Source organism: Limulus polyphemus, unplaced genomic scaffold, assembly GCF_000517525.1.
Source record: "Limulus polyphemus unplaced genomic scaffold, Limulus_polyphemus-2.1.2 Scaffold969, whole genome shotgun sequence".
Lineage (NCBI taxonomy): Eukaryota > Metazoa > Arthropoda > Merostomata > Xiphosura > Limulidae > Limulus > Limulus polyphemus.
In genome coordinates, this window is record NW_013666579.1 from 164,386 (window position 1) to 175,948 (window position 11,563).

General features: G+C 29.7%; 1 protein-coding gene across 1 annotated transcript in view; it reads right to left on the reverse strand.

Annotated features, from left to right (window-relative positions):
* The window catches only part of LOC106461481, a 61,404-nt gene that overhangs the window by 18,474 nt on the left and 31,367 nt on the right, over positions 1-11,563 (reverse strand). Inside the window, exons 6-9 of the mRNA XM_022388452.1 lie at positions 7,324-7,423; positions 4,763-4,890; positions 3,507-3,640; positions 446-612 (exon numbers count right to left, since the gene is read on the reverse strand). Coding sequence (XP_022244160.1) covers positions 446-612; positions 3,507-3,640; positions 4,763-4,890; positions 7,324-7,423 — 529 coding nt within the window. The remainder of the gene's footprint in view (positions 1-445; positions 613-3,506; positions 3,641-4,762; positions 4,891-7,323; positions 7,424-11,563) is intronic.

Here is an 11,563-nt window from a genome sequence, read left to right on the forward strand (position 1 = left end):
GTTTGATATTTTGCGTATGAAAGTATTGTAATGTTTACTGATAATCTGCCAAATTTCATTAACGTTTGCTTACTAATTTAAAAGTTATAGCATGAAAACTATAACAAGCACAAAATAGTTACGAAATCAGTCCCAGGGACCGAGCCCATGCTAAAAGTTAATTTCAGTACAGAGTATTGTGAATTTCATCTTCAGTTTGAAAGATTATCTTTTGGTGTTCAGCTCGAGCAGATAACAGAACTATTTCAAGCCCCTTATCTTAGTTGAAAAGCTAGTTGAATTAATAGTTAAAGACATGTTGTCTTTGTGTATGTTATTATTCTGTGTTCTTAGATGCATTTTTTAAATTAATAAAAAAATTATTTAGTGTACTAGTATCATAATTATTAAAAAGTAGGCCTAAATTTATATACAGAATTTCAACTCTTAAAAATGTTGGCAGTACCTGACAGTTAACCACCTCTGCATCCTTTCGAGGCATTACATTAACACAAGGATACATTTCAGCACACTGCAACAACTCAGGCTCCCAAGACCCCTGGTGAAACAGGAGGTTTTTCTGATCCATTGTTATCTTCTCTATTCCCTTCACATGAGATAGGAAGTATTCATCTGGAGAAAATGAAAGTATAATTAAATACTTATTATTCTACTACTTTCTCTGATGAAAAAACTATGCTTTTCAATGGTTTGATGCTGAAAGGATGTCAAAGAAACAACAACAACATAATATAATGTGGCAATGCAAGATGGACATATTCTCTCCGGAGCTGTTTCCCTGACTTCCACACACACAACTCCAAACTTTCATAAACAAGATACAATAAAATTTAAATATTTCTTCATAATTCTACTTAATTATCAGTAGTTTGACATGTAATCTGATTATAAATATTTCACACTGCAGAAAAATGATCTTCAAATAAAGACACTACAACTTGATGGTAATCAATAAAATGTTAAATTTTTATTCATAAAATATTTGATATAGCCATTAATCAATTATTAAGAAATGGATAATTATAACCAAATAAAATAAAGTAACCAACCAAGATTAGATAAAACATATGACTAAATGGTAAAGCTAAGCAGCATGGTTTGTACGAGAATGCAGATTTTTAAATAAAAAAAGGGGGGAGGGCACAAATTTCCCCAACTCTTCTAGGTTTTTTATTTTTTTTTCAATTTTCTCTGAGTTCAAGTTTGTGCACAACTTGAAATCAAATAATCTACAATTTAGCACTGTCTGTTACTTTATGGGTTTAAAATAATTTTTCAAAGGGCAATAATGCTTTGCTATCATGACAAATATGGTGCTTCACCAACTGTCTTAAAAGACTTGTAAAAGTTCTGTCAAGGAATAAGTGGGTCAAATCCTTAAATCAGTTTAGCAGTGGCTTATTTTTAACTCAGCTCAATAATTATCAAAGACATGGTATGGAAAAAAAATAATAATAAATAGGTAACTTAAATTTTATTATTATTTCTAACTCATCATGCTATATTTTCTTCTAAAGACTAATTTGTTTAGTTCCATTTCTCAAAAGCCCACAGTTGAGCAAAGAAATGTGCAGATGGGCCCCCACAAGCTGGGACAACTGTTTTTTTTTTCTTTTAAGTTAAGCACAAAGCTGCTCAATGGACTATCTGTGCTCTTCCCACCATGGATATCAAAACCTGGTTTCTAGCGATGTTAGTCTGCAGACATACTGCTGGATCACTGGAAGACTGGGACAACTGTTACTACCTTATACTAACAAGCCATCAATTACATACATACTGCCCTTTACTATTGTGTCAAATAAATAATTGGGTCTGGAGGTGCAAAATGTTGAGAAAACCTAGTTTAATTAATTGTTTTAAATTTTTGGTAGCCAAAATTGAAATCAATAAAATAGTTGTATTTTTTTTTGTATTTATATTCTAGTTTCCAAATAAAAAAAATAAGTGCACTAAAAATTAAGAGCCTACAGCTATTCCAATTTCATGTTTATTAATAATTCCTGTAAAGAAGTCCACACTAGCAATAAAAGGGTTAACAAAATAGGCATCATTTTTACATTTAATTAAAATGATGTGATAAGTAAATCATTCAAACAACAATATTGATAAAATAAATCAGCATTATTATTGTTACTAACATTCTAAAATTGACAGAGAACTCAATATGGTAAACATTAATGCTTTTACATCAATTAATCTTCTTGTGCACATGTTACAAACTATATGTCCTTGTTCTTTCCACTCAGACATGGATTCAGTTTAGGACCAAATATGAGACGCTCTTGATTTAAGGTTGTTTCTTACATCATCAGCATTTGATAGAAGTTTTTACACAAATTCATAAACATTTATAATTTATACTTTTACTAATCAATAGCAGAATTTGTTTATTGTGTAAAAAAAAAAAATATGATGTAATAAACCTACAATACAAACAATAATTAGTAATGGTAGTAAGCCACATCCATAGTTGTAAAGTTTACTGACAGCTTGACACAATATTTTAACAATAACACTGCAATCTAGTAGTTTTTGTTCAAACATACATATTATCATTAAGTAAAAAATTATATTATCTTTTAGGCCAAATTATTATAAAATTTCATTTTGACAACTGCTTTCTTCCATTCATTATTTACTCAACAAAATGTGTTTTAAAAATACTTTAGCTAAATAGTTCTCAATTTGCAGTCCATAGATTTCCTTACAAGTGATCTGTGGATAGTTTTCATGATTAGAGAAAGGAGCAGTAGCAGTGTATATATCTAACTAGTACTAATCACACTATAACAAAGAAGGAAAACTTAATGCCTTAAAAGTTACACACGTGATCTACCTACTTTTGCCAACATTTACACACAAACCAAACACCAATTTAATAACAATAATAATATATTTCGAGCAGTATCTGTTGTTGCAAACAAAAACAACGGTTAAATATGACAATTAAGAATCTTAAGTTTACCAAAACCAGGCTATTGTTAGGAAAATGTCTGATATAATTGATTAAGTATATATTTCAAACATAATTGTCCACCTAACAGTTGAAGATACTATTTCTTACCATGTAATCAAGACTATTCATGTGTCACTGGCTATAATGAGTTTCTGCTTCAGGGCACAAGTAGATAGCTACAACTAAATTTTACATTTTAAATGAAGAACAAGAATTTTTATTTTTGTAAATATACATTTGGTTGCAGGCTCAAGCATTAAAGGCATGCTGTTATGGATTGTTAGAGACTCTTTAATCCATCCTATAGGTTTAAAGGTTAAGTTTCTGAAAAACAAGTTTTACAGCTTCACTGGGATTCCTGATGCCATTGTCATTAAACGTAAATTAAACCAATCTTCAAGAACAAAAAGTAAAATAACTGTCTTCAAAATTTCAAACTCAAACCATGAATCCTTCACAGAACAATTGAGAGAAATCACACACAAACATGAGAGATTAAATGTTGCATATGTTATAAAATAATATTTAAAAAATAGCATACACTTACCATTTTCTTTAATAATTTCTGAAATGAAATTTGGGTCAAGAACTTGACTAATTAATGTCTGAAGAAACACTTCAAAATTTTCCCTCTGAGGATGAATATTTTCATCCTTTGTCAGCTTGACAATGTTTCCATTTCTATATCACAAATATATAAAAATTCAAAACTAACTCATTAAAATATGTGGGAAATAAATCATAACACTTTCAAAATTATTAAAATATACATGCTTTAAACATTGGTGGCTTCTCTAAGTTGTTTCCAGAAACAATAAAAATTGTATGATTATTACTAGTGTAGCACGTAACTGTTTAATGGGCATATCTCAATGTTTAAATTAAAAATCTGAACAATCTTTCAGCTCCTTCTTTCCTGTAGTATTAATTTTGAAGTGGGAAGAATGAAAAACAAACAATGAGAGAAAAAAAGAACCTAAATGAATAAACAATGTTCACAGTCTTTGGCAAGATAGAAATACAAAAATATACAAAATTTTGTTCATATTTTCTTGGATCACAGTCAAATGATCATCTACATCCCTGTATAAGATACGCTAATTTTTCAATCTTTTTCTGTCACTTTACTAATTAATTCATTAATGAATACAGGTGTATGTGCTAGGTCTAGTGAAATAACATAAAGTTGACTGGTATATATTACATTATAAGTGCTGTGCCAAAAACTAGTAATAACTGACAGAACTTCAATAAAAAGTTAAGTTAAATTACAATGTTTTCAAGTTTTCCAAATATTTCTATAAAACCATCATCAAAAGTTATAAAAAAACAGATGATTCCATGAAATATTGGTTAACTAGTGTCATACTATTTATCAAAATTGGCATCCACATACAGAACTTTTGCACCTCTGCAATTGAGTAGTACTGTTTTTATGGTGAAATTACAAAGATAACAAAAAAAATCTGTACACCAACTACATTTCATTAAACAAATATTTTGAACCATTAATACATTTTTAAAAGTTATACAAGTCATATTAATTTGATTATAATAAACCAATTTGATGGTTTTTATACTAAGTTATCAGTGTAATTTGTGAAAATTTTGTATACCACATTTTAAATAAAAATTACAGATACTAAAGCAACAAGATAAGTGATTTAAATATAGACATCATAAAAAAAGTGAGAAGTATTCTAAAAAATAAATGCCTAAATATTTAAATCAACTGATTTTTAGCATAAATTCTCACATTAGGTACTAAAGACAATTGTTCTATATTTTTGAAGCATAACTTACATTTCCTTATCTTCTTCCTTTTTCTGAACATCGAGTAGTTCCACAACAGTGTTGTCGCGACTATTTGAATGAACACGAACAGTGGCTGACAGGTACTTATTACGTTCTGCCAGGTTCCAAGCTGTATACTAGAAAGCATATCAAAATAATTCTATTCATATGTAGTTCTTTAACTCTAACTTTATTAGAGAATAATAATCTTAACAGATAAACATACAATATCTCTATGTAATTTAAAAGTTTGAAATAGAATTTACAAAAGCTCGAATCTTTCTCAAATTCTGGGTCAACAGATTTAAACCATAATGTTATATGTGACACAAAGAAAAAGCAATATGAGAATGACAATTGCCCGTTACAATAAATAACTATACTGACTACATTAAAGACACCTTTGACATGACATTTGTTTTGGGTGAACAGGAATAAACCATGAGAGGATTATGCAAAAGGACTTAAAAAACACAACTTAATGAAAATTCAAAAGGAGGTAAAAAGATATTTGTTTTTGGTTATTTACACACAGCTACACAAGAATAGTCTACCTACATTAGCTGCCCCTAATTCTGAACTAAAAGACTAGAGGGAAGGCAGCTAGGCAACAGCACCTATGCCAGCTCTTGGGCTATTTAATCAAATACAGGAATCTTATCAGACTTGTTTTTTCTTCTGCAAATGACAAGAATCAGATCCACAGTCTGGTATACCAGCTACTAGACCATGCCTAGCCTCACACAAGAATAATGCTTTAACTGTAAGTATCAGATGCCCAATCATACCATACTTTCAGTTTTGTTGTTTCATACTGAAAAATTATATTGTATTAATTTACTGTTGGAATAAACTTGAGCTAATCTTAATACCAATAAGCTATTTCTTCAGAAATATATTAATGTAAAAATGAATGTGTTCTAACCATTAACATCCACCAGATAGCACAGTACAAGTAAGAAATGTATTCAAATTAACTACCAAATGACACACTAGCCGAAAGGGATTAGCAGTTAAATATATCAAGTATTCATTTCATTTTTGACTTTTATATATGCACACTCACAGATTTGATTTTTTACTTGGAAATGTTAATCTATCAAACTAAGTACGTTTGAGTTTCTATTTACAAAGGAAAAAAGGAAAATTAGTAATTTAAAACCAATCAAGAAAATATTTTTTTCTCTGTGTGTCCACATCAATTTCTTGTTTCAAAGACTCTGCAATCACAGTATCTTACCAATCCAAAGCCTCTCTGAATATATGTATTTTATTTTTGAAAATAAATTATTTACTAAATAGATTAAATATTGCTTAGTAATTACTTATAATATTTAGATTTTGAACATTTTAATGGTGTTATAGGTATATTTGTAACTGTCAAGTCTTGAAAAACATTATTTTTGTGTACATATTGTTTTGTTACTAGAAACTTTCTGTGTGACTAATCTTGGGCTAGGGATCTATTACAGTCACCTAAATGTGCTAGTTTTTTAAAAAGTTAATCTAGAGCTTGTAATATCATTTTCAGGTCAAAACAAGAATAAGCTATATGGAGTTAAACAATACAGAATCATCTAATTCCAGTCATTAGATTCTAAACAACACTGGAAACACAATTTTAATATGCTTTAGTATGTTTGTAAAATGATATAAATTCACAGATGAACTGCTCATCTATCTGAATGTTATTTATACAGACATTTTAAAGTGTCAATACATTAGTTCTTCGTACACATGATTTTGATTAGAAAGGAGCAATAAACATCTTTAGAGAGAATTAGGAAAACACTAATTCAATATGATCCTAAGTCCTAACAAAAGTGTTTTGAAAAGTACTCATCATCATCTATAATCTCTTAAGACTACAAAGCAAAAATGCAGAAACATAATTTCTAAACATTATGGTCATTTGTTTGTATAAAAACCCGGAAAACTTCAGGTAACAGACTATATTCTCAGCAAGAATGCCATACAAAAAGAAACTACTTAAAGATTAAAAAATAATGCTACCATGAAACAACAAACCCAATTATATTAAACAATTAAAACTCTTAAAAACTATTTGCTACAAAGATTTTAAAAATCTCCTTTATCATTATTGCTCTACATCTATCTGGAGGAAGCAATATAGTAATTCCTTTCATTGATCATTTACCATTCAATCTAGCTTTAACAAAAAGGCAGAAATTACTTAAAAACACATGTACAGGTGTAACTTAAAACTGATCAAAATGGAATATAACACTTCAAGGTAAGCACTTACAATTGAAATATGTGTATGTAAAAAAAATCCATTTTGAAAACACATGTACAGATGTAACTTAAAACTGATCAAAATGGAATATAACACTTCAAAGTGAGTACTTACAATTGAAATACATATATGAAAAAAGATAAATCCACCTTGAAAATACATGTACAGGTGTACCATAAAACTCATAAAAATGGAATATAACACTTCAAAGTGAATATTCACAATTGAAATACATACATGCAAAAAGATAAAACCGTTATTTAACTCCTAACATTAACAAACAAAAACAGTTTTGTCACATGTTCATACTTACAGAAGATGAGTTTCTGTAAAGAACTTTTCCATCAGCTTCATAAGCCTCAAACCTCTGAAGCAAAGATTTTCCTTCTATTCTCCACAGCTTAATTTGCTTGCTAGCAGTGTAAATTGGAGTTTTAAAAAAACACATATTTCCTGTTTTTTCTTTTTAGCCTGGGGATTTCATTTTATCAAGTGGTCATGAAATGGATAAACATCCTCCATTGTACTGCATTACAAGACACTTATTAGGAGGCACATGAGTCTTCTACATACTTCAGGAAAGTGTTTTATTTCAGTTTTCAGTTCCCAACAAAACAAATTGCTCTCAAAACCCTTTTGTACATATATTATATGCAATATATTTAACCTCATTTCTTATTTGGCTTATAATTTTCAAACAGTAATTTTTAAGAATTTCTCAGGAAATCTTTAAGTACTTTTTGTTCCCGTTTGGAATTATCAAACACATTTCAGAATAATGCATATTTGTATTAATTTCATATAACTACTAGATTAAAACAGTCCACACAAAAAATCCATAAAAACTGCATCCCAGAACTGACTTCAGAGTATTCATATTCAAACATTGACCTCAATTTCTACTTTAGTTTATTCAATATTAACTTCTAACCAAAGTAAGCTACCTATTTGAGTGTAACAAAATTCAACCTAATAACAAGTATATATAGCTAATTAAATATACTTTTCTTATGAATCTAATTACAAAGATTAGAATGCATTTTTTATCAGTTGGGTACCTCACTGTTAACAATATTTTTGGCAAGCTTAGGACAATTAAGATATAATTACTTCCATAATGTTACAGAATTTAATTTGATATGTAAATACTAACAAAGTTTAGTTAGTTTACAATAATTAAAACAATTTTAATCATTGTTTAAATGAGTCTGAATTTAATATTTAGACATGAAAACTGTTTCCGTCAGTAAATACTAAAATCATACCATTTTTCTAACTCATGGATACAATCACAGATGTCGTGCTTTTGCAGTCGCAAAAGCAATATTTGATTTTAGATATTTGTACTTGATTTAAGTTTTATTGCTGTTTTAACTTGAAGATTGTTGCTATTAGCTTGATGCTTAGAATATCAGTAGAAAAAAAAGGAACAAATTAATTCAGTGTCAACTGCATGCAGAGGTTGAGTATGTTATGTTACAACAATTTTGGAGCCTCACCACTTCATTACAGTCCTTCTGGCCACATCTGGTCATGCTCTATTTGAAGACCACGTATTTTGACAATAGTTCTGCAGCATATTTTCCACTGCAAAAGAATCTATCATAAAGCTGTCATGACCACAAAACACTGCTTTCCATAATCAATCTAATGTATGAGGACGACAGTTTCCCAGTACCCATTTCAACAGTCCAATCATATAGAAACCCATAGGAGTTTTGTAAAGTAACTTGTCTATTACAACTTATATGGAATAACAAGAATACCAATTTCAATTTCCAGCTGCTTGAGGTATGTGACACTTGAACAAATATGTTGCAGAAGCAACCTGTATAAATGTGATCTGTATTGCTTTTCCAGATGGAGATCTTTTCTGATTATGTTATATATCATTAAAAAATCCAACACTTTGCTTACTACAGTTCGAATACTTTTTTGCAAGCCTTTTTCTGAATGGTCCTAGTGTTCCAAGTGGATTCATATTCTTCTGTTTTGAAATGCTATTAAGTGAGAAGGATATCTCTCATCTTGGAAAATTCTAAAACTTCTGATCAGAACACAGCTTTGTGGTTTAAGAATCAGAATATTTTGCATGGAAAGTGCTGTTACATACCCTTTCCAGAAGCAACCAATTTTTAGTGGCATCAAACCAACATGAAACATCAATGTCAAAATTTAGCTCCGATACACACCATTCCATTATGATTTTATATTGGCTATGATTTTCATGTAACTTGCTGATTTACATATTCAAAATCATTTTAATATGACATACTCAACCTTTTGTATTTACAACTTAACTATGGCATGTATATTTTAGGTGTTTGTGTAAATTTTTTTTTTACACAGAAGACATCACTAAAATGTTATTACTTATTATATCTCCACCCAAAGCAATTATGATTGATAATAAAAAATAAATATTCTAATAGAACTGCACAAAAACTGTAGTCTGACAAGAACACTAAGTTACAAATCTTACTAAGTTCAATTTACCTACAAAGTAAGAGTGCCAAACATCAATAAGAGCAATACAGAAAAGGTAGAAATTTGTATGAAAATTAAACGTTTTAAGATATATATGACCCCTGGTTTTGGTATTGTGTATTTTTATATGAAGATTTTTTGTTCATAACTAATTAATATAGTTTGTCTCAAATAATTTATTGCAACTCAAAAGAAATTTCACTAACATATGGAATCTTCAGTAAAATACGAAATGAACAATAATAGACCTTTAACTTATGGTTTTTTTGTGCAATCTGTGTTGAGCTAGGAAATTCTGATTTTTAAATATGCTTTTATTATGTGGACCCATTTTCTTTGAGAGCAAGCTCTGAAGAGTAAACTTTGGATTAAATATTTCATCTTCTTGTAGGTTTCTTAAAAACTTAGAAAGATTAGCAAAAGTCAATTTCAGCAAACTCTCCATTAGAATACTTCATAAAAAATAGAGTAAACCTTAAGGTTACAATGTCTTTATGATTTATTTTACAATGTAGGTATATAAAAAGAATATAAGATATCATACAAATGTCTTATACAATATGAGTTAATACATTTCATTAGGTACATTGTACCATTGAATTATGTAGCTAATAAAATAGCAATATTGTGAATTTTTCTTTGACTTGTCTCCACACTCTCATTAATTTAAGTTGTCTTTTTTTACTGCAGTAAAATCCAGTCATAAACAAAATTAATGCGAGAATCTTTTTTTCGTTTTGACTTTTGTCTGTTCAAGGGTAGACAAGGGATGATCCTTTAACCCACAGGGACAATCACACCTTATATGTCATCATCAAACTTCCAACTGTTTCCTTCTAAATGTTTTCAATTAAGCTCCTGAAACTAGTTTTCTCTCTTTCTCTGCTAAATCTTAGGCAGAAGCTTCTAACCCATCACCTTTCTTTTCCTCCTCCTCTTCTAATTAGAGATTGTTTTATTTCACAAACATGTTTTGAACAATCACTTTTTTTTTTTTACCATGATTCTCTGTTAGTAGAGTTTTCTTGAAACTGTACAGACTACCTATTTGGATGTTTCTAACATGTATATTAGATGCTCCACTAGATAAACTGATTTTCTTATACTTTCACATTTAACTCCTATATCTAATACATGTCAAGGTATCATAAAACTTTTATCAAACAGAAAATAAAAAGTATTTTTACATTTAACTACCTGGATTACTCTATTTTTGGCATCCTATATAAATGAGGAAAAAACTCTTGAAAAGGCTGTAAGGTTAAACGTTGAGTAATAAACATTTATAACCTGGAAACAGAGATCATGTATGTTGTTTGCTATAAAATTAACATCAGAGTAAAAACTGCAGTAAATATATAACAACAAAACTATGTATACTTCATAAAAGACAGTGACAATTCACTAAAGAAAGCACATTATGCATACAGTAATTAAAGTATCTATCCTCATGGCATACATACACACACACACACACACACATTTCACAACAGATATTCAATCCCAACAGATTAAAACAGTGATTCTCAAATGATCTTGTTTACAGACAGTCTGGACATTTTATTTCAATCTTGTTAGATCTATAACCTATGCTGCTGCTTCCTTTCCATCATTATACAACCTTTCCACAGACCACCTGAAAGGAGCCATGGAACACAGATTGACAACTGATAGTTTAGAATATTTCTTAGGTCAGTGCCAAATGCATTAAAACATTTTTACGTAATCTTGCAAAACTCTTGTATATAAATACTTAAAATATTATAGAGCTGACCCGACAAAAACACTAAAAACAGACGTCAATAAATTGATCGCCACTGTCAACAAACAAGCAAAAGAAAAGGTTCTCCAACCTATCATAGGAGACTATGCGCCTGGATATATCTACGGAACCATAAAAACTCATAAACAGAACAGCCCTCTACGGCCAATCATATCACAAATTCCTACCCCTATATACAAGACTGCCAAAGACCTTAGTAAACCACATCATAACTCCGTATATGCCTACCCAACACATGCTAACATCTACAGACAACTTCCTCCACATACTACATGCCACAAAT